The sequence below is a fragment of the Heliangelus exortis genome, chromosome 4, assembly GCF_036169615.1.
Source record: "Heliangelus exortis chromosome 4, bHelExo1.hap1, whole genome shotgun sequence".
NCBI lineage: Eukaryota > Metazoa > Chordata > Aves > Apodiformes > Trochilidae > Heliangelus > Heliangelus exortis.
The window spans coordinates 7,491,730-7,515,583 of record NC_092425.1 but is presented as its reverse complement, the minus strand read 5'-3'; the positions used below and the strand labels follow the sequence as shown (position 1 = coordinate 7,515,583).

The 23,854-nt window shown below is 37.6% G+C and overlaps 1 protein-coding gene across 1 annotated transcript in view; it reads left to right on the top strand.

The window, feature by feature from the left end:
- The window catches only part of GRID2 (glutamate ionotropic receptor delta type subunit 2), a 683,099-nt gene that overhangs the window by 535,621 nt on the left and 123,624 nt on the right, over positions 1 to 23,854 (top strand). Inside the window, exons 9-10 of the mRNA XM_071742831.1 lie at positions 2,237 to 2,338; positions 19,005 to 19,202. Of these exons, the coding sequence (XP_071598932.1) occupies positions 2,237 to 2,338; positions 19,005 to 19,202 (300 nt within the window). The remainder of the gene's footprint in view (positions 1 to 2,236; positions 2,339 to 19,004; positions 19,203 to 23,854) is intronic.

The window sequence follows — 23,854 nt, the reverse complement described above, 5'->3', positions numbered from 1 at the left end:
GACTCTCAAACTTTTGGTTTATAGGTTGGCAGTGGTTTAGCACACACTTCAAATACATTCACTTATATTTCACTGTGTTATTATAGATAACACACCTCAGGATTTAGGTTCTTCAGCTCAGAGCACTGGAGGACTTTGCTAGAGGAGTGATGAGGACCTGGAATGTTTCAGCAGCCCATCCATGCAGCTGTGAAAATCTAGACATGCTGTGGGGGTGTAGGAGAAGCAGTAAATCCTTGGGTTAGTTATTACTACAGATTAAAAGTATACTCAGCATTACCTTTACTCATTCCCTGAAAAAAAAGTATAACCTTCACTTCAAAATGGGAAGAATTAGGACAGCTCTGGGCACTTCTGAAAATGGCAGAGAAATTACTACGTTGTTTTAAGGACATCTTTTGGGAAACATGGAATCATACAATCACTTAGGTTAGAAAAAGCCTTTAAAATTGTTGAGTCAAACCTAACCTCTACATCTCAGCAGAAAGGTTTGGGGTTTTTACTTTTTGAGGGACCCATTTCTTAGAATTCAAAGAATTTTTCTATATATGTGTATATATATATATATTGAAATCAAATAATTTAAAAGTTGCTCTAAAACAGCCTAATGAATGTAATGAAGAAAACAAATATTTCACATGGGCCACTTCTTAAAAATGTTAAATGTGTGTACTCAGAATTTGCTCCTTGATTTCTCTCTTACTTAGAAAGAGCTCTGAAACATAAATACAAAGGTTTTTCCCACAAAGGACTGAAAAGAATGCTTTCTGTCAATTTGTGCTAAGTCACATTCATCAGAAGTACTCCTTTCATAAACCCCTTTTGCTGATACAGGCACTTTGCCATTTTTGTGATTGTGCATTAGTGTTTTGGATATTTTATAGTTGATATTTCTGCAGATTATATGGTTCATATGGTTGGAGAGACAAGTCTTAGTAGTGGTCATCTGGTTCAGTAGTAAACTACTGATGGTTTTTTTGGTAGAGCAAGACCTTTTGTGCCATTATAAAGGGCATGAAAACCACCTAGGGTTGGAGTCTTATATTCTGTACCTGAGTCAGAAGATCTGAGCATCCCTCCATAGGCTCCATGCACAGCCCATGGAGCAGGCAGTTCAGAGTAAGAAGTGCCACAAGCAGGTGCCCACTTCTTTAGCTGTGTAATAACTTGACATGGGCAATTAGTTTACATGCAGTAATTGAGTCTCTGCTTCAGAAATTAGCTGTTCTGTTTGGGTTTTAGATTTAGCACTGGTAATTGCACAGGCCAGGTGAATGTGGTGATGATTCCAAAAAGAAAACCAGTAAAGTTTGTTTGTGCTTCTAAGGGATGAGTTGTCAGCTGCTCTTTTTGAACATGAACATCAAATCTCGTCACAGAATAGTCATGGTTGGACAAGGCCTCCAAGATCCCAGCATCCAATCATCAACATTCCCCCTAGTAAAATAAAATATATTTCTCAATATCTATAGCAATGTAGGCAAGTTATATTTTCAGAGAAATTAAATTGCAGGTCAGTCTCTACTAAATTCATATTGAAAAGCAGTTAGTTCTAGAGACATCCCTGAGAAAAACATTCTGCCCAAAGAAGCACAAGAAATACAAAAGCACCAATGCAAAGAGTCTCATAACTGAATTCCTTTGTCTGTATTATGTGTTGCAGTCCTTTCTCAGTACTGTGATCTGCCTATCCAGTGGTCTTTTTTTTCAGTCATCTTGAAATGTGATTTTTAAGTAGGCTAAAAATCACTGCTGTTTCATTATCATTGAGTAGTAGAAGCTTTAATTAAAATTAGTGTAATTCCTTTCACCAGAGTTCTGCAAGGAAAGATGGGCTGGAGCAGACAGCGTGCTTAAATTATGGTAGCTATTTTTTTTCCAATTAGTGTATCACTGGAAGTAAGGTAGAAGTATTGTTACAGCCATACTACTTTTTAAATGCTTTTCATTAATATGGAAGTCTTCCCTTAGCTCCTCTAAAGCAATATATACCCAGCTCCTCCTTGGATGCTGTCATCCTTTGCACATTGGTATTTAAAAGTACAACCTGATACCCCTAATTGTTTCATTTGCAATTTAAAGATGAATCTGTCTGCAAGCCCTTCCCTGACTTTCCATCCAGTTCATTCCAGGTGTTCTGTTAGCTTTGTTTGACTTCCTGCTTAAATCTGCATCAGACAAATGATTGGAAAACTTTTATGGACAGCAATGAAATTATTTCTCTTTTCTCTTTCAGCTTGGCTGCTGGAACCCTGTCACTGGTCTTAATGGATCACTAACAGACAGAAAGTTGGAAAACAACATGCGAGGGGTGGTTCTGCGTGTGGTGACTGTGCTGGTAAGCAGATCTTCATCCTTTTGCATCAGGGGAATGTATTTTTTCCCCTCCTGCCTCATCCTTTTTGTGAAGTACATTTTACCAAGAACTACGTCGTCGTTTGAGTGCCCGATTCCAGAGCAAAGGAGTAATTCCCATAAAATCAAATTATTTATCATTGCAGTTCATTTCAGAGAGTGAATCAAACACATGAAAAAGCTGATCCTTTCACAGGCACACACTCAATTATATAACAGAACCGTATGAACTCATGAAGGGCAACTTAAAGTGCCCTATGAGCTGAAACTCTAAATGATTCATAAGATGGACCTGCCCTCCAATTACCTTGCCAAATTGAGTGCAGTGTGACATGTATTGCCACACTCTGAAAATATTCAAGATCAGCCTAGGGTGAGTAACATGAGTTCAGTAAAACATCCACTGTCCCCTCCTCTTCTTCAGCCAGGTTGTCCCCTGTGTGGACATCTTGCATTAAGCAGCTGCAGCAAAGCTTTTGGTTTTAAAGTGGACAGAAAATACCTGCTAGAATAGGAAGGTATCCTGTGATATAATGCCAGTGCCATAACTTTGAGCAGAAATTGTTCAAATGGGTAAAAAAAAAAACCTAACAAAATAAAGACCCAGAAAGAAATAAAGAAAAAGATGCAAGTATGAGATGTATAGGTCTCTTTGGACTGATGCCCAAACATAAAGTCGATCCAAGTCTACAGAACTGTAAAGATTATATGGATCTACTTCCCATTTCCTGCTCTTCACTTGTGTTTTTCAATCCCAATTTGGTGGTTGAGGGCCTGACCACTTGCTTGTAAAGAACAAGGAAAGAGTAGTTTCCACGATTTGTATTGCTGGCATTGCCTCATGAAGGAAAAAGCTCAGTCAAGGGTAGCAAGTGAAGTCACTGGGGCATGGCAGTGCCCCAGACAAGGCAGTTTTGTACCCCTCCAATTGTTTTGTGAGTCTTTAGAAGCTGTTATCTGTCAGGGTTTCTGGTCTGTTCCAGCTCTTGTTTTGCTGGAGAACTTCCTGTGATAATATCTACAAAAATAAAATAAAAAAAAAACCCAAGTAAGAAAGATGGATGCACAAAAAAAGACAAAGCAGTAAAGTAGGGTTCTTTTGCACTTTAATTTCATTTTCAACAAAATAGCATCATAGTGGAAGTAAGTGGCTGATCTTTGTGTTTTGCCTGGTACTCATGTAAATTGATTCAATATAATTTTCTGTTGACAAAAATGAACCGTGGATGTTGTCTAGCAAAATAAATACAAATTAAAGTCTTAGATTATTTTTTTTCTTCTTCCCTCTCCCCCCACTCTATTCTGCTTTTATCCCCAGTTATTTTAGTTAGCTTGCCAGAGAGCATTCTTCTCTCACATCGTTACAGCATGAATATTTAGCAACTTGCAAAATTACAAAGATGTAATTAGTTATGCTGATAGGGTTCTACATCCATAATAAAAACAGAAGGCAGACATCTCGAGTTCAGTGCACAGCACTTGGCAGTTCAGGCTCCTCACTGCAGTGCACAAAATCCCATTGTAAAGAACAACCGGTGACAATGGTGACAACAGCCGTGCACTGCTAGTGCAGAACAGTCTGAATTGTGCTTTGTGAGAATCTGCTACCTTATGGTTTTGCCAACTCACTCATTTTATGTAGAATGTGCATGAAAGGCAAGATATGGGGAGATGGACTTGAGTCATATTGGTCTCGTAACATAGAACTTCCTTTATTCTCTTAAAATTGTAGAACTTTGGCTGGTCAGAGCAATCTAGACAAAACCAACTGTGAACCACACTGCAAATCAAGGTTGATTTGATTTTACTCAGCAACGGTGAGAGGCAAGGATTTTTCTACACTGAGTGAACAAAGGGAGGAAGCAAATACTTATTTAAAATCGTGAGCCAGAAATGGTATTTTTCAGTAGCATTTCCCTTGAGCGTTGGCACTTTCCCCCAAATGCCAGAAATCAGGAAGATGAAAAACCATTTCTCCCTCATCCATAAACTCAAATGGCTTAGAGAGAGGCAGGAGACTGAAAGAGAAGATAAACTACTAACCAAAAGCCAGTGCAGATGTCAGAATTGCAAAGTGCTAATTATTTCTAATGTCTTCTCATCTTTTAATATCTGCAGTTGTTGCTGCTACCCTTGTGGGTGACAGAGTATAGTTTAGGGTGCTTATTTCTAGCAATTTCTCTTACTATGTATAAGTAAAGGTTACTCATGAGAATATACTGGCTTCTAATCCTTAGTTCTAATCCTTAAAATATATCTGTCATTAGCATATCTTTACTTCAAACATATATCTTGCTATAGGATAAATTTATAGACCTCAACTTGCTTCTAATTCCTGTCTTTATTCACACAGCTTGTTACAATGATGCAATTATGTAATTTTTACTGGAATAGAATGAATAAATAGATAAAACATTTGAATTTGAGTGGAGACTTAGCTGGGATGCTATAACACTGTAAATGAAAGACAACTATAAAAAACGTAGTAATACTTGATCTTTCTTATTTTAAAATCAGACTTTTAGTCCCTCTATTTGCTGCTATTCAATTTAGAAAAACATGGTCAACAAAGACACTGACTATAAGTTTATTAAGCCCTATCCCTGTTATCCCTTTATCTAGGGATATTTACTCTTAGGGCCATAATTTTGTCACATAGAATAAAAATAAGTTATAGTTTAGACAAAGCAACAGAATTCGTTCCGTTGGATCAGTGCCATAGTAATGTGTAGAAGTGCAATGTTCATCTGGTTTTCTTTCTGCTGGATAAGAAAAGATTTAGTTTAGAGAGAAATTCAGATTTAACCTGTATGTTGAAAATGTGCAATTATTGCCTTTGATGTGAGTGCAGGAGTGATCTGAAGCATCAACTTTACTTCAGCATACTTTTCCCTTTGTCTCTGAGTTCAGTTAAGTCTATGCCTTTCTGTTAAAAGTAAAGAGTGTATTATTTGCTATGATTATTAGTTATTAATTCTGCAGATCTTTAAGAGTATGGTCATGATCAGGATAAACAAGAAGATTTATGCTAAATTAAATAATACCTTTGAATATGAATGGGTTTCTTAGTCATCGAGATTTGGGAAGTTGACATTAGTTTGTTAATTTGTTCTGTTAATGCTCTGAATCGCTCAAATCTTTCTAGATAGGAACCATTCTCCTCTTTCTATTTCATTTTGTTATGCCTTCGGGTTGAAAAGGACTGAATCTAAAAATTTCAATGGAATTTGAGAGGATAGTAAATTGCAATACCTGGGTTATACTGCATTATCCTTATTATGAAATGAAACATTCTGCAGTGTGAAAATGATAAATGATTTTGACTAATTTCCCCAAAGCAATCCTTCAAAAAGCAACTGCCAAACAATTCCCATTATCTGCATCCATCTACTAATTCCTTTAGATAAATTTAATAATTGTGGGCTATGTGTCTGCAGATCCAAACCAAAATCTCTGAGTATGAAAGAATGCAGCATGTCCCCAAACTGGAAATATCTGGATTCATTTAGCAGTGAGACCTGGCTTGTCTGAAAATAATGGGACTTTTTTCCTTTGCATAAGTAGCAATAAGAAAAAATCCTATGTGTTTTATTCTGAGGGAAACTATAGTCACGCAGTATGTATATGATTCAGCATATTCTGACTTGGATTAGTACCCCACTTTTCCACAATTTTAGAAAAAGGCTTATTTTGTCTTACTTAAATATCAAATGTCTCTGTCTTGGATTGCTTCCCAACATGCAGTCGAAGTTTGAACTTTGTGTTTGACAAGTTACTTTGAAGTTCAAGTGACGTACTGGTAAATTTCTGAAATGTATTCTTAGTTTCTGAGCTGTAGCTCCAGCAAAGGTCAGCATAATAGCTCCAAAAAACATTCAGAATGCCTTGATAGGACAGTTGGCTTGGAATGAATTTAGCCAGATATTCTCTTTTATTATTACTATTTTTACTGCTTTTTTTCAGCTGCTCGGTTTTATTGAAAGGAGCCAGGATATAAGACACACTCTCATAATATTATTTTACTAGTAGTGGTAATCAGTGGGTTACTCACATGAATGTTTAGCCATTTGAAATGGAATGAGATTTGATCTGTTCAACAATGAATAGGCCAGCATGTATTCAGAAAATTGTGTTTCTAAAAATCCCCTGTTGTTTAAAAATTTGAAATACCCCATTTTAAAGAACTAACACCATCATGAAAAAGCACAAAGCCTTTCCTGGAAGTGTGTAAGATAAAACTTCCTCATGGTGCAAAATGTATTTGTGACTTTATATGAATCTGATACAGTTCTAAGCAGGAGGCATCTATTTTCATATCTGGTTGTTTCCAAAACTGCAGGCAGGATGAAGGAAAGAAAAATAACAGCAAGTGATAATTAATTATACTTTGTCATATAGCCCTATGTACTGCTTCTTGAGAGGTACTTCACCTAGAAGTAGGTGAGCCAGAGGTGATCAAGCTGATGACCACTGACTCCAGGTGGGCACTGTGGGTGTATGGAAAGGGCTGGTGGAAGGGTAGACACCCATATTAAAAATTAATAATAATAATAATAATAATAATAATAATAATAATAATAATAATAATAATAATAATAATAATAATACAACATCATTTGCATCATGGAAAAATTTATCATATGTAGACTAATTCTGAATGGTTGGTATTAAATGCATGAGCACTTTTTGCCCAGATTAGGAAAGAAATTAACCTAAAAAAAATGCAGTATCTGTAGGGACATGAAGTGGCAGGAGGTCTGCATCTCCAGCTGAAGCTAAATTCTGGTTTTAAAAGCTGAGAGTGTCTTTAGGATTTGGCTTCCAGCACTGGTTAAAGAAAGTAACAAAAGCCCTTTCCCAGAAGATGGAGTAGCTTTCAGAGCCATAGGAAAAAGGAAAAGTGTAAGAAAGATGAAATAAGATGGTGGTTAAGCATACACAAGGGAACAAACAGAAGTGATAAAGGATAAAAAAGCAGCAGGACAAAACCATCAGTGGATGACTTTAAGATAAAGATGAACTGCAGCAAATGCTATATGTGGGTGCCTCAGGAAATACTGAATTAATGTTTTATGATAGTGAACATTCATAATAGCCTCATAGATAATGCCTCTTTATTTTCTCCCATTTCTTTTGGTGTTCACTTTTGTCATGTAGTGCTGATCCCTTTGCCCACTTTCACAATTGAATGGTGCCCACTCCTGTGAGTCTTTCATTCTCTCAGGCTGCTGTTCCTATGCAGCCTATTCTATCTTTAAACAAACCTAATTTTAATGAAGATTTATTGTATTAAATTGTATGTTGCTCTTTGTGTCAACATTCTTGATATATTGGATTATAGTGACCATAGTGAATTCTTGTGGCAGGAGAAGTGCCTTATGGGGTGGCAAGTTAAAGAGAAGTAACTTGGGTATCTTCACCAGTTGTAGTTATTTGTGTTTTGAGCCAATTTACTTGACTCTTTCACCTGTAAGGGATAAAACCTTCTTTGATGGCCTTTTTGCACTCAGTTTGAATGGCAGGAAAGCTGTGAGTGATGTAGTTTGTTATACGTGGAGCTGTCATAAAATCTCTTTATTCTAAAACGTAGCAATGTATTCCATAGATGCCATATGTGTTGTAGTTAAAATAATTCAAAAATAACAGGAAATTTTAGGAGACTCCATAGCTAGTTGTAAGAATGTCTAATTTCCCAACCAGCAACAAGTCCCTCTGTCTTGATTTCTTTTCCTTTTGTCTGCCCATATCTGTCTTGGAAGGAAAGTTGGAAAAAATGCATCTTTTATAGACAAACACATCAAGAAAAACTTTCAGTGAAATGGTGGTAAATTATAGCAACAGTGCTAGAGGTGTTCATTTCATTGGCAAATGAATGAAACCATCAGGGGTAATGATGCACGATAGGATTAGGCTCAAAATTTACATTTTTTTGTAGTTACCCTGGTTGATGGCATAAAAGCTGTTATTTCATATGAGAGCAGCTTTAACCTGTAGAGAAGTCAGCTGGTATTGGAATATCTTTCCATGAAGCAGATTTCTCAATTTGAAAACTTGAATTCAGACTTCAGATCATGAAGCTCGACAAGCGTTTCTTGAACTAAAGTGGTGACTTTAAGGAAAAATCATTCATTTTTACAGGTTTTAATAATAGGAGGCTCATTCCTAGTGTAAGGAAGATATTTTTAAATGGCTTGAGGTATTAGCTGACCATATGAATCACTTTCTACTCTCCTAAAAAAGTTATTATCATCTCTTTAAAATTAAAAATGGAACTTAGTTGCTCCTTGGTATGTGAAACTCTGCTCAGAAACTTTACTCAAAATTATTTTTACTTTCAGCATTTTAAAATATGAAGTATGCAGGAAATGTAATAGTGGATTTATCCCCAGATTCAATATAACATGTTTATACTGCTTCTTATTTAAAGATGTCATCTTATGAAGGTACTGGTTAGAAACTTATTGTAAAAAAACAGCACTTTTATTGTAATTCTAAGACTGATTGTATGATCTCATGCTCTACACAGAGACTTTTATTTCTGAAAATATGGAAAGACATCTATACTTCATTTGAGCCAGGTATTGTTACAAAGCAAGGTAATAGTGGGGAATACCAGCTCCACAGTAAGACAGCTTTTTCCTTAGGTTCCCTAATTTTTAGCTTATACTCTGAAGCAGATAGGAACTTCAAGGCTGAAAGTTGGTAACAATTGCATTATGCAGCACTTATAATTATTATGAACATTTAAGGGAAGACCTGATAAGTGTCTTTCTTCCTGTTCACCTTTTTACCTTACTGATCCAGCACACTAAATAGCACTATTTTTTTTTAGCTTGTGTTGCTGCCCAGCATTTCATAAGCAATTAACATATAAAAAGTTGCTCCTTAAGTTCTTATGCCTTTTGGGGCTGACTGTACACATCCTAGCTTGCTGCATAGACACAAATTTCCAGAATACATTTTAGTGCCATCCACTGAATTAAGCCCCAAATTTCTCCACTGTGCTAGTCAGCTGTGGTGCTAATCCCTTACAGACCTCTGCAGCCTGAGCTTTGCTGCTATATCAGCAGTATTTCCACACTACCCCTTCTCTATATGCAGACAGCATGCCATGATTACATACACATCAATGTGTTTAATTTACTTGGGAGGTTAATGAAAAAATTGAATCTAATATTGCAGAGAAAGAGGCAGTATCAAAGCTATGAGGTAAAGAGTGGGATTCCTGCATTTCTTTCTCGGGGACTAAGAATGATGGAAATCACTATATATGGCTCATAAATAAGGTTCCTGAAGAGCCTCCAGCCCTGAGCCATCTGCCCCTTTTGTCTTCCAAGGGTTGCCAGCCCTGTTTAGGGTTACTTGACTAAGCAGAAAATGGGAAGAGGAGCCATTTCAGCTGTTCCCTCGCAGTTGATCTGTGCTGGTAACTGAGCAAAAACATCCACTGGGGCACAGTGTGCCTTTATTTTGCATTCCTCACTTTGCCAGAGATTTAGGTTTTGTGTAATACTCCCCCTAATACTGCCAATCCATTGTCTTCTGTCTGCAAACATTTGCATATGTATTTCATTTTCTGTAGGAAATACTTCAGGTTTCTCTCAAGTGGCAGTGTACCAGGGTGATATTTCCTCAAAATATTAATAATTAAAGTTATAACAAGAGAAACTAATACCCCTTGAGAGGCTCAGAGCCTCTATGTCCATTCCTTTTCTCCCCACCACACCTGTGCTAGGGCCAAATTGAAATTGCTGCTGTCAGGGCACAGGTTATGTTTAATAGCTGTTTTACATCTCTTTGATCCACTTAGCTTGTATGAGAACAGGTAGGTCATAAACCTTACGCTTGTTCATCCTGCACATGCCTGCTGTGATCGTTTGCTTTACAACCTTTAATCTCAGAGTCTGCTGGGAAACCCAGCCCATTTTGTTTTCAATTAATATTTCCAATTCATTTTCTTTAAAGTAGTAAGTGCTATATACTAGATGAGGTCAATATCAAGGAATTAAAACGTTTTGGGACCTGGTTGGGGCCACAGTTTGACAATGCAGAACCTGGTAGGGCCAACCTCACTGTCACTGTTTAACACTGGCCCGGCAATGAAACCAAGTAAGAGATGCTCTCTATTAATCTCTCTCTCCTCCCTGATAAGAAAGGAGAGAGAATAAGGGAGAGAGACTTATGGGTTGGAAACTAAACTACACATCTTCAGTGAAACAGTAATGATAAATAAGAAAAATTACTAAATATATACAAATATACAGGAAAATTGATCCCATGTTCCTTCCCCCCTTTTCCCCCAATAACTCTCACATCTCCACTGAGGCTGCAGGGCAGCCCTGGGAAAGTCCAGGCTGGAATCCTGGAGTCAGCAGCAGTCGGGAACTGGAGGCAGGAACACACAGATATGGGCTGGCACGGATCAGGAGCACAGGCAGAGGAATGGATGGAATCCTCCCAGGATGCTGAAGGAAACAGGGAACGGGTGAAGAAAGGGAAGCAGGAAAGGCAGGAAGCAGGAAGCTGGAAACTCAGCTTGACCCTTGTGATCCCTCAAATTTATACTGAATATGACGTGTATGGGATGGAATACTCTGTTTGGTCAGTTCTGGCATCTGTCTTGTCTGTTCCTCCCCAAAGGAGGCTGCAGGTGGGACCTCTTTATCCCTTCTGGAGGGTAACAAGTTCCTCAGAGCTGAGCAGTGTCCTTGGCTCTGCACACCAGGCTCTGGCAGTAACTATAAACGTCGAGTGTTATCAGTCCTAGAAGCAGACACTGTATGAGAAACTTGCTGTGAATTTCAGCAAGTGCAGCTACTTACAAGAGACTTAGCTGAAAGCAAAAGTAGAAGACAGAAAATCACCTTTATCCTGGCCCAAACCAGGACACTCACTCACCTGTATGTCAGGGGTTACCTCTCCCGACTCCTGAGTTCTTTTCTTCTCACTGCCCCTTCCCATCTGCTCTGTGGGCACATCTGAATGCCAGAGTGATTCATACAGCTCACAGAGCCCACAGGAAATTTGGCTTTTAAACAGAAAGAGGCTCTTACTCTGATTGTAATTATTCCTCCATACTATGTGACATAAAAAAGGAGGTGAGCTGCATGACACTGCAATGTCATGAACTATTGTGTGAATTTATTATGAATAGGAGCTCTTGCATATCTGCTGGAAAAAGTATAATGCAGCTCCCAGCAGGTTAGTGTACCTGGACTAAACTTTTGCAAATTCCAGTAGCTGAGCTGGCTACATTAAAGCTAGCATTGTGCTAGCTGTACAACACTTCAGTTGATTCCAGTCTTAATCCATATTCCTTTCATATAACTATAATGGCTTAAAAAGAACTATTAGGTGCATTAAGTTATTGTGAATTAAAATCAATACACAAAGCTTGGCTGAATCCTAGCAGACCATTGCCATACATTGCTTTGAAAGCAGCCTTAGTCTCATTGCTCTGCAATGAGAGATAGAGATAGGGGAAGGGTAGATAACAGGGTTTTTTTCCTTTCTTTTAAATAGCACTAAACTAAATAGTGTAATAAATCCAGTTTGGTTCAGGAAAAAAAAAAAAAAAGTGTTTTCTGAGTACTGTAACTGAAAGCACAAACCCATTCCTCATAGAAGATGATGATAAACCCTTCATTTAAAAAGTGAGAAGACTAAGCACATGCATAAGGGCAGTGGTAATTAAAGGCCAAAATTTTAAACCCCTTTAATATTGTATTCAGCTTCTGGGACATGAACCAGCTTCATCCTACAGGCAAGGCAACTTTTCTGTTAGTACAAGTGACTTTCTAATCAGTCTTTTTTAAGGTGCAGCATCCAAGCAGAGTGGGTTTTGATACCATACAGTTACACAGCCCATCCCATTGGCACAATAGGATGTTGAGGGTATAATATCTTAAATATGCAAGACTTCATAGGTTTGAAACTTTTTTCTTTGTTTTAGTGTTATTAACAAGTGGAGATTCTGTTCTATTTTGCAGCAACTTTTATAAGTGTTGCTGGCAGGAGAATTTCTGTAATGAGAGAATGAAATGTTTCGATTAAACTTTGGCCATTGATTCTAACATGAAGGAATGTACATTGCTGTTCAATTAAAAATAACAAGCTGCTCTGCTGTTCCTAGCCAAATGAAATCCCTAAAACAGTGGTCAATAAAGCACTTGGGGAAATTAAGTATTTGGGGCTGCTTATTTCACTGAAATCTCTTAAGGAAAAAAATGCAAAATGGATGACATTTGAAAGTGGGGCTTAATTATTTTATGAGCCAAGAAAAAAAAAATAATTATGCCTATTGACAGTACTACAGCATCCTGTGGTTGAAAATGTTTTGGTGGTGTTTTCTGAGACTTAGTGCTTCTTGTACATCCTAATGGCTGTGCTTGGTCATCCAGCAGCCATTGGAAGGGAGCTGAGAGATCCAGAAATGAGAGTGAATTTAACTTTTGGGAGTAGTTTCTCAGCATTTGCTGGTGATTAAATTTTTAAAGTGTGACAGTAAATATTTACTTTATGTGGTTGCCAAGGCTCTGCATGGCTATGTGATCATTCAGTGTGCCTTTCCACTGTTTCTAGAGCCAGTGCTGAGCATAGATCAACTCTCTTGCCCACACCTAAGCCTCATTTCTTCCTTTTTTTTTTTTTTTTTTCTCTCTCTCTTTCTACTTTCAGCAAAGAATAAGGGAAGATTCAATGAATGCAGAGTGTCAAAATTAAGTACTATATCCCAGTGTGTTCAGGAATTTCTAATAAGTAGACACAGAGGTCATTTTCATATGCTTTATGAATTCTAACCATCCATATAATTACCTAATTTCACAACTCTCTTCCAAACACAGGAGAAGCACGTAAGGCCATCCATCTGCAGTTTTAGAGTCAAGGCCTAATATGTGTTGTAATTCCCAGCAGTGATTAGTTTCTCTGATCTCACAAGCCAGTAACTTCTTGTTTATTTAATAATTTCTGCATAGCTTCCTGGGTAGGAAGTTTTCCTGTCAGTGTTAAGGGTAAAAGAGGATTCAGCTGAGCAGGAGAATAATCCCAAGCATTTTGATTTGGTTTTGCTTTTTCCATGTATAAAGTACATCCTCACATTTTCTTAGCTTTCTTATCTTCAGAGTGAGCATGAAACTCTCATAAATATACTGTGGTTCCATAGAGCTTCTATCCTGAAATAAATCTCAGTTTCAAGCCACAGGATCCACACTTGCAGTTACAGAGAAATCTGTCTTGTTATCCATTCCATGGGCTCCTGATGATGCACTGTGCACTTAGAGTCATTAAATGCTGTGCTGGGACCACCACCTCATTGCAAACACACCACTGAATGCAACATTTTTTTACTCTCTTTTAGGCTGTTGTATTGAAGATTTGAATGGTTATTTCTGTTGTTTCAGGAGACATTTCTGTTGCTTGCCTCAAAAGAGGAAATCTACTCAAAATTGCCAGAAACTCCAAAAGCCTATTGATTTTCAGTGTAGAAAATCCCTTGCTCTCCCTCCTTTCCTGGATTTATTCTTGATTTTATCACCCACCTCTGTAGCACAGTTACAAACCAATGTTTCTCTTTGATTGTCTAACTAATTAACAAAACCAAGTTAAACTCTGAGCAATTTTTCTTTTCTACTCTTTAGCTTGAGTATTGCTCCTTCTGTTTTCAAACTTTTAGCTTCCCTTTTAACTTTATTAAGTGGTCTAGTAAATCATATAAAAGGTTATGACACATCAGCTACATCCAAATTATTGGCCAATGTCTGAGAATTGCATCAGAGTAAATAATTACATTTCATACTTTTAATCTTCAACTCCTAAAGCACTCACAAGGCCTTGAGTTACTTCATTTTTATGTGAACCACAACCTAAAGCCTGAATAGTCAAAAGTCTTAGCCTTTATCTTGTTGAAAAAAGCAGTGAAGTGTAGCATTTTTTTCCCACTAATCTTGCATCTAGACTGCTCCAAGCTATACTGTCAACCTCTGATTTCCACAGATATGTTTAAAATAAAATGAAACGAGTTATCTGTCTACTATTTTCCACTATGTAAAATTCAGGGCAGGGGCTGAGGGATGGGTCTTGGATGTGACATTTTCTTTTTGTGCCCATATTGCCCTGCTATCAGCTCTCCCTGGACTGGGGCACATTGCAATCTCTGTTGTCCACTCATAGTTTTACCCTGGCAAGGAGTCCTTTCAAGAGTAAGACTTTGCTTTCCCTGAGTCTAAACATCTCATTTTTGGGTCTCAACTTTGTCCTTATCTAATTCTTGCTTCACTCTATTGGTTTTCCTGATTTTACACTCACAGTTTATTAAAACAGATTGTAGTGGATCAAGGGTTGGACTTGATGATCTCGGAGGTCCCTTCCAACCCAGCCGATTCTATGATTCTGTGATTCTGTGTATAAGTAGAAATGTGTTGAAGTTTTAAAACAAGATAGAGGGAAAGCAGTCTGTGGTTAAGGCATTTGTCCCTGCCCCAGCACACTTGGATTCACACAGAACAGTCATGAAACCTGTGCACTTCACTTCTGCATGTGGAAAATATTCATAACACTCCTTACTCAACTGAGTATTTCAGTGATAAACCCTAATTTTTGAAATGTATTCAAATAATGTTGTGTTGCACATCTGAAGATAGTTTTGGGTAATATGTCTGAGCTGCCTAGCCATCCCCTGATACCAAAAAGGGCACATTTTTGGTACTTTCTCACTTCTGCTTGTATAGCCTTACTCAATCGCTTGTCCTGGCTGTGGAATTTGTCTGGACAACTGGCAATCAGATCAACTCACCTCAAAAAAAAAAAAAAAAAAAAAAAAAAAAAAAAAAAATTGAGTGGATTTGTGATGGCTAAGTTGTAGAATTACTTTAATGAGGGAATCAAGCATCACCCAAGCTGTTGTATGAGAAGGTAGCTACTTGCCCTGATGGGAGCAGGATATTAAATTATATCAATCTTAATACATAGCATGCTGTTAACCCCTATAAGTCTTCATGTTTCACTTTTTCCTTAAAAACTTTTATACATCTAGTGATAAGAGCCAAATGAATGGAGACAAATGTTTTTGTGAGCTGCTTCTCACATATACTTGTCCTATCATGCCATCTCTCCTATCACTTTCCTTTCTTTATGCCATGTTGCCTTAATCTTGGGTCTGTCTTTAGCCTTCCTAGGATGTTCTAGTCTGCTAACCTTTTGCAGCTTCTCATGCTCAGGGTCTTATCATCTCTGGAACCCAATTTTGCCTTCCTAGAGCTGTAAAAAGCAATATGCACAGCTTCATCCAATATGAACTTTTACTTCTGACTTTCATTTTGCTCCAGGTAGTATTGGCTACGTGGTGCCTGGCTTTCTACCAGGGTTAAACCACAACACTGAGTAAAAATCCTCTGACCATTAAGACACTGAGTCTTAAACACATCCTCATCTCTATCAGGGCAGCATTGCTTAGATGCCAAGAAGAAATCAGTGAGGATCATAATGCTATTTTAAGGAAGAACCCTTATAACAGACTTGGTAATGCTGCATTCAGTTGACAAGGAGGCATTTTGGGGGTAAAGTAGAAGGAAAGTAGCTCCTCTCTTGAATTATCTCCATTGAGGTTGACTGCAAAACCATTCCCTAAACATATCTGATGACCATGGATCCCAGTGAAGGAGATCATCCTTCTAGCTAAATGTTTTTTGGTCACACACATTGTGATTTTTTTTTTGCTTTTCCACACTTCCCTGGTTGTGAAGTCTGCTTTTGCCCCATAGAGGCTCATCGGTCCCCTGGAGAGGTGTCTCCAAAAGTGGAAAAAAAGGAGAAGCAGGAAACACTTCATTGCATCCCATAAGAGTTTAGGTTAGAAGGGGACCTTTGGATGGCATCTTTGTGAAGATTAATGTTAGAGCAGGTGTTGAGGACTGTGTCCAGGTGAGTTTTGAATACCTCAAAGGATGGCAGTTGTGTGACTTCTCTGGAAAAGACCTGCTTATATAGTCATATCTAGTCAATTAAGACTTGCTTTGGAGAGTAAATGTATCAAGATTTTCTTTAATTTATTGGGGTCAAACGGAAGCATCTTCATCCAGGTGAATTTTGCCAACTCATTAGTTAACTTGTGAGTTTCTGACCCTTCTTTTTTGTTCTCATTATTCTTTCTGTTCAGTAGCTGAGAAATACATTGCCTGGGTTTGGGATATTTTTTTCTTCCTGCAACATCTGCTTTCTGAAAGATGGAGAGAGTCATTTTAACACCAATATTGTAAGGATATATCTCTCTTTCCACTGGAGATCCCATAACAACCTCCTAGTGTACAAAACCCCAACTGGTATATTTTCAGCTTGCAGCATTTATGAGGGAAAATAATGAAGACAAATATTTTTGTCCTCGTTCAGTGTCTAATGATAAATGAAAACAATTACAAAAACCAGAGAAATAGATAAGTTTTGTTTGGAATATGATTAAATATTTCCCTTATCCAGACTTCAGTAGAAATTGGGAAGTGTTAGTTGCTTTGCATTAATCTGTTTCATTGTATTTAATTAAATTTATATCACACTGGACACTGGGGTTTTTTATAAAATATCTCAGCAGCAAGCAAGATTAGGTAGCTTAATAAAAGACTGAAATCAGTCACGAAGCACAACAGTGATTTAAATCAGTACAATTAGCAATTGCTTTTTAACTAACAATAAAATTTCAGAGTATAAGCAACTATGTTCTAATAACTTTGAAGTTACAGAATAAATCTTTTCTAATATGAAAATTATCAACTTATAAAACACCCTTTCTACACACACATATCGTTAGTGCATAATGTACTTAGCTTCACAAATTACAGTTTGGTGGGGGTTTTTTTGTGGAAGTAATTTTTTACAGAAGTTTTGAGTCTATATGTAGGAAATCTCTCATCACAATGAGCAAAAAAGCTAAATTGACTCTTGTCTTTTTTTTTTTTTTTTTTGGAGTGGCCTTCATCAACTTAGTACTCAGTTCCTTCAGTGTTCTGGGAACCCAGGTACTTGAGAACCTTAAAAATTCACTTGCTTTACTCCATTTGACTGATCTTGGAAAATTTGGAAGAAAGAAATTCTGTCTGAAAGCTGGGAAATATAACGTGAAACAGCCAAAATCCTGGTGCTTTGGGTTTTGTTGGTTGGTTTTTGTTTGTTTGTTTTTCCTGTCATTTTTTGTTTGGGGGGTTGACAGGTTTGGGGTTTTCTTTTGGCTTTCTGAATTTCTTGCAGTCAGACAAGAAGAACCTCCCAGTGCAGCCTGGTTGCATCCTTGCTTCTTGGGCAGCATCCTCAGCATTTGGTTATCCTTGTGCATGTTAACTGAAACATTTACAAATTATACTTTCTTATTCTAAGAACATCATGCCTGCTACTCAGTGGTACCTTTTAATATAGAGTGACATAGTAAGAAATTAAAAACATTTAGTGAAGTATTAGTGAATAATTTTTGAAAGGTATTTTGGGCTCAAAGTGATTGACAAAGATGAGTAGTAGAATAATAAAAATCATTTAAAGAAAACCAAAAATGCCTCTGGGGATACAATTAAAGTTTGGGCCACAAATATTATGGAAAATAAAATCTGTTTTCTTTTGTATGCTTGTGGGTTATGCAGACTAGGAGGAGGTGGTCAGGAAGTAGTTTCATGTGCTTGTCATGGCTTTGCTAGAAGGAAGTTTTTGCACCTCAGAATAAGTTTTTCTGATGAATCCATAATAAATTACAGCACAACTTAAAGAATTAAAAGGAAGAGATGTAGAATATTTCAAAACAAATACCTAGGTGTAACAGTGCCTTCATGCTTTTTGAGGGATTTGATACTTTAGTTCTACTTAGGTAGTTCAAGCAAGGATTCTCCATCATTATCCATCTGTGATAAACACATTTTTGTTGTGCTCAGAAATATGATCTGTTTTCATGTTCAATTTCAGAAAGATGTGAAGGAGAGTGTCCAGAAACTAAATACTCAACAGGAAGAATAAAAGGGGGAAAAAATTAAAGTTAGCAAAAAAAAGTAATCTCTTTCTGATAATGTTACCAGAAATATTAATTTAAAAATGGAAAAAAGAATTACAGATCTTGGGGAAAAGGGAAAGAAAGGCATATTGTTTGGAAATTTTGCCAACTGATTCCCACTTCCAGTATCTATTTGCATCCATTATTATTGTCATCTTTTTCATGAATATTCACCGATTATTCTTCTAGATAAAATTAAGTCCCATAATTGATTCTCCCTAAACTCATCAAATGGAGGCTTTTTGGACAGAAATTTTAAAAATCAACTGTAAGCTGATTCAGCTTCAGATTTCAGTAGAGCACAAGAGAAATGGATGCTTCTGCAGCATAACAAATATTGCCATGTTTTCCATTCCTTACAGCATGAATTAGTGGTTGTGTTTGTTAGATACAGTGCCCAGCCAGTGGAACTTGGCACCACTGTTGAATTTTCTGTATTTTTTGTATTTATGGGCAGACATGAGTGCATGTCTGTCCTGCTGAGCATAAATGAAGAGAGAAGGCATTACTGAAAAGCATTCCAGTTGCAGTGTTACAGCATAAGATTTACTTCTGAACTATGTAGTAGAGACCCAAATGTGGCTTATTATTTCTTTACTAATAGTTGCCTCCTGGTTTTTCTCTCTAGGAAGAGCCCTTTGTCATGGTGTCTGAAAATGTGCTGGGAAAACCAAAAAAGTATCAAGGCTTCTCAATAGATGTCTTGGATGCCTTGGCCACTTACCTTGGATTTAAATATGAAATTTATGTGGCCCCGGATCACAAGTATGGGAGCCCTCAGGATGATGGGTCATGGAATGGACTGATAGGAGAACTGGTATTTAAGGTAAGGTTATTAAAAGCTAAGTAATGTGCAGTGTGTTATGTTTGCACCAGCCAGTAACTTTTTCACAGGCACTTTCTGCCTGTGTCACCAGTGTTTGAGAGGATGGATGCCTGAGTGCATTGGGTGCTAAAAAAAAGATGGAAAAGATGCTTACTGGTAACTATTGGGAAGCAAGGCAATTTCGTTTTTCCACCCACAGTATTGCAGTATGAAATCTGACTACTACAGTCAAATAATGGGATGCACAACATCCTAATTAATTTGGCAAGACCTGACACAAATGAGCTGAAGAGGCTGTTCGAAAGATGAAAAATTGGTGTTGTAGTAATTAGTGATACATTACATAAATAATGTATAGCACTGAGAAAAATGTTGGTGTGATGAATACGTGAAGTATATAATCAACATAAAATGTTTTATTGGTATCTAACAACACTTACATTACATAGATGCATGAATCAAGAGTAGCATGTTCTCTATTCTGTAATTAATAAAGCCTTTAGCCTACTTAATTTTACATTAAGTATTCAATATTGTATCATAAGTAAAATCAACCAAATAAACATGCCATATTTTTCTATTTCTTTCCACTTTTTACATTTTGTCTGTTTGCAGTTTCTCCCATTAAGAGAGAAAGTCAGGGCTACTCAGCCTCTATTCTATTCAGCTGATGTCTCATTTGTACTGTGAGAATATTTATTTTATTTGCACTTAGCTAACCTCTAGAAGCAAATTTTAAAGCAACAGAGACCTACATTTGTTGTTTTTCCTTAAATATTTGCAGTATAACTTTACTCATTGTTTATGGAAGTTCTTTTCCAAATCTGCAGGTTGCATTTAATCCATAATAACATCAAAAATTAAGGAGCAATGTGGTCAAATACAAGGCCTAATAATGAAAAAAAAACCAGCTAAAGTTAGTAAAATTATGGAAAATAAGTCTTGCAGTAAAGAAAGAAAAAATATATCAGAAAAGGGAAAAAAAGGTCTTATGGGGAAAAAAATAAAATTGTGATAGGTTTAACCTATACTGCTGCCCTGGACAGCAGAAAGCCTGTCAGAAAACAATCACGTGCCATACCCATGGCACACTTCATGATTGGGCACTGTAGTAATAAACTTCATTTGCCATCTCTGCCCTTATAAAGCTGGAAGATGGAATTCTGTGACCATAATGGTAAGATGGAGCCATACAATAGAACAATATTTTCCTATATTTTCCTATATCTTCTAAACTTTAATGAAAAATCCTTTGTCTAATTTTGAGATACTCCACCACAAAGGCCATTGATTTTTTTGAATAATTTTTCCTGCTCCTTAGATTTGATGTTACACTGTCCCTTGCTCTCTGTGGTAAATCAGCAAAAGACTCAGCAGAGCACTGCAAAACACAGGCTAAAGGGGTCTTAGTCCTAAATGAGTCTGGAAATGCAAGTGGATCTGGAACATTTTTTATTCGTTTGCAGTGAACGAGTCATAAGGCAGAACTTGAAAGAACAGAAATCAAATGTCTCACTGTAAAATATCTATGGCATTCTGATCTCCTTAGTAGACAGAGAGTAGGTGCTCTCTGTCTACTATAATACACTTCACCACCTAGTTCTGTGAATAGAGGTCATGAGTGGAACAGATTTAAAAGTCTGCTCTAATTTTGCTGTAAATTAATCTTATTGGATATGAAATCTTCATGAATAATAAGAAAGTATGAAGACTTAGTGGAACTTAATTTGGAATTAAAAAACACCACATTGTCATGATACTGTGGCATTGTATAGTTTTTTATTTTCCTTCCCCCTTATATAATTAACAGTAAAGTTTCACTGTGTTCTTCTCTCCCATTCTCTGTCCCTCTTTAGGCAAAAGAGAACTTCTGGGCAAGCAGCCAGTGTATATCTACCCCTTACCAAGTGCAAGCTGTTCTTGAAAGGTTGCTTTCTTATTTACTGTGAACTAAGTTCTGCTTCCAGAACTCAATATCTATCTGCTTGGATAGATATTTGGCTTGGCAGCTTCGTAAGGGGAAGCAAAGGAGCAGAGAGTAGGTTTAAATTAGAGGTCTAACCTGTTTAAAACAGAGCATTTCCTTGGTTTTTAACCAATTCTTACATGATAGTCTGGCCAACATGTGGAGGAAACCCAGAAACAGAGGGAAGGCTCTTTTCCTGTTAGTGCATTGAGCCAGGAATGAGTTGGGAAGAAAGCAACTGGTCTTGGATTTGAATTTGAAAACTGATTCAAACCTCCCCTCCTTTGGTTTTCAGGACCTACATTAGGGAAACCCTTGCTCCATCCATCCTGTCAAAATAAACTGAGTGTAACCATGCTATGGGAAGCTCTTTGTTTGCTAAGCACCTGAAGCAGAAGTTCTACAGAGGATATGTGCTCTTTAAGAGAGTCCTGTGGTGCTCTTGCTCCCCTCCCATCAAATGACCAGGGCTTTCAGTGAATCCTGTAGAGCTCTAGCTCACAAACAGGATTAGTTCAGAGAGCAGCAGCTTTCTGTGTAGAGGCTAAATCCATCTCAGCAGGACAGTGCTTTACCACAAATCTTTCTCTTGCTGTTAGTTACCTGTGTCTTTTCACAGTACTGACTTTATTTGCCCTCAAGTCCACATTACCACAGAGGAATAAAGCTGTGTGACAGGCAAGAGGAGTGGCTAATGCCTCTTTTGGGAGAGGACAGTAGGCTTTCCAGCACATTTCTGAAGTTCCCAAAGTATTCATATCCATCAACCATTGTTTCCCAAATTTCATCATGCTAACTTGATGGCCAGGTTTTTTTACCCATGATGAGCCATTAGGAAGGAACAGCATGGCCAGCAGGTCCAGGGAAGGGATTCTGCCCCTGTACTCAGCCCTGGTGAGGCCACAGCTTGAGTCCTGTGTCCAGTTCTGGGCCCCTCAGTTCAGGAAGGAGATTGAGGTGCTGGAGCAGGTCCAAAGGAGGGCAACCAGGCTGGTGAAGGGACTTGAGCACAGATCCTATGAGGTGAGGCTGAGGGAGCTGGGGCTGTTCAGCCTGGAGAAGAGGAGGCTCAGGGGAGACCTCATCACTCTCTACAACTCCCTGAAAGGAGGTTGGAGCCAGGGGGGGGTTGGTCTCTTTTCCCAGGCAACTCTCAGCAAGACAAGAGGGCACAAGAGGTCTCAAGTTGTGCCAGGGGAGGTTTAAGTTGGACATTAGAAAGAATTTCTTTACCAAGAGGGTGATCAGACATTGGAATGGGCTGCCCAGGGAAGGGGTGGATTCTCCATCCCTGGAGATATTTAAAAAGAGCCTGGATGTGGCACTCAGTGCCATGGGCTGGGAACTGCAGTGGTAGTGGATCAAGGGTTGGACTTGATGATCTCTGAGGTCCCTTCCAACCCAACCGATTCCATGATTCTATGAAGCAAAAAGCATAGGGATCACTGTCTGATTCCTCTTAGGTCCACCAGAAAATGAAAACTAAGTAAATACCAAAACATTTCTAAGAGGAACTGCAAGCCAAGTGGAAGCCTCTTAATAAAAATGTTTTCCAAGGCATCTTCCAAAGGGGAGTAGCATAGGAAGGAAGAAGGCATACAAGGAGGACAAAATGAGAACAAGAAAATAAGAGCAGAGTAAAAGGAGAATCATTTGGGTGGATATGTGTTAACCAAAATGTTTCTCTGATTAATTTTTGCATGTCCATATTAGTAACTGTGAAACATTTAGGACTGTGGTTTCTTGCTTCCAGCATTTATTGAAACTTTATTGAAAATGGATAAAATGAAGGGCCTTGCAGGAGCAATTTTAAAAGATTCATTTATTTTCCCCGTCCTTCATCACTAAACAAATTAATAAGATTGCTTTCTACATGTACAGGATGTGTTTGCTTAAACAATAGCATAGGGGTGTTTCAGAGATTTCTAGGCTTTACTGGTGAGCTGGTTCTGTGACACCAGTAACAATGCTATCAGTACCTTTTAGTAATTTAATTTGGATTTCATGATCCTGGTAATGGTGTTCTACAACGACCCCAGGAGAACTGCTGTTGAGGAATATAAATTCCTAAGCAGGACACATAAAGAAAAGTAATGCCCTCTGCTGTTTTTTTAATTTCAGTCAGTCAGTTTCAGGCATCACACTTTCATTCATCAGAAATGTGTTAGACATGTAAGATGCTGAGGGCTGGTTGGTTTTGGCACTGCAAAAACTTAATGAGTGAAGAGTTTTACATTATTATAATTTAGATTGGCAGCTTTACATCTAAATATTGACATAATTGCAAGCATTTTTCATTCTGTCTCAGAAGCACTAAGTAAACCTTGACTTCATCCTGACATCTTCTCTGATCCAATTTGACATGTTAATGACAAGCATTTAAATTGTTTTGTCTTCTAATTTTGATCCAAGTTGACAGAATCTATACATAATTAAGAATGTTCACCATCAGTAGATCAACCAATAAACTTAAGCTTAGTTTGTGTTAAACATATGGTTCTTTGGCTGACTGGTTTTATGACTGAGTACAGTAGGTTAAGATTATTGTTATTATTAAGTTATTATTATTGTCATATTCCAGTGTGACTTCAGAGTACTGGAAAGTCAGGACTTACCTCTCTTCTTCCTGTATTTTTACTTTACTACCACTGTTTAATCATAAGACATAGTGACATCAGGATGGTTG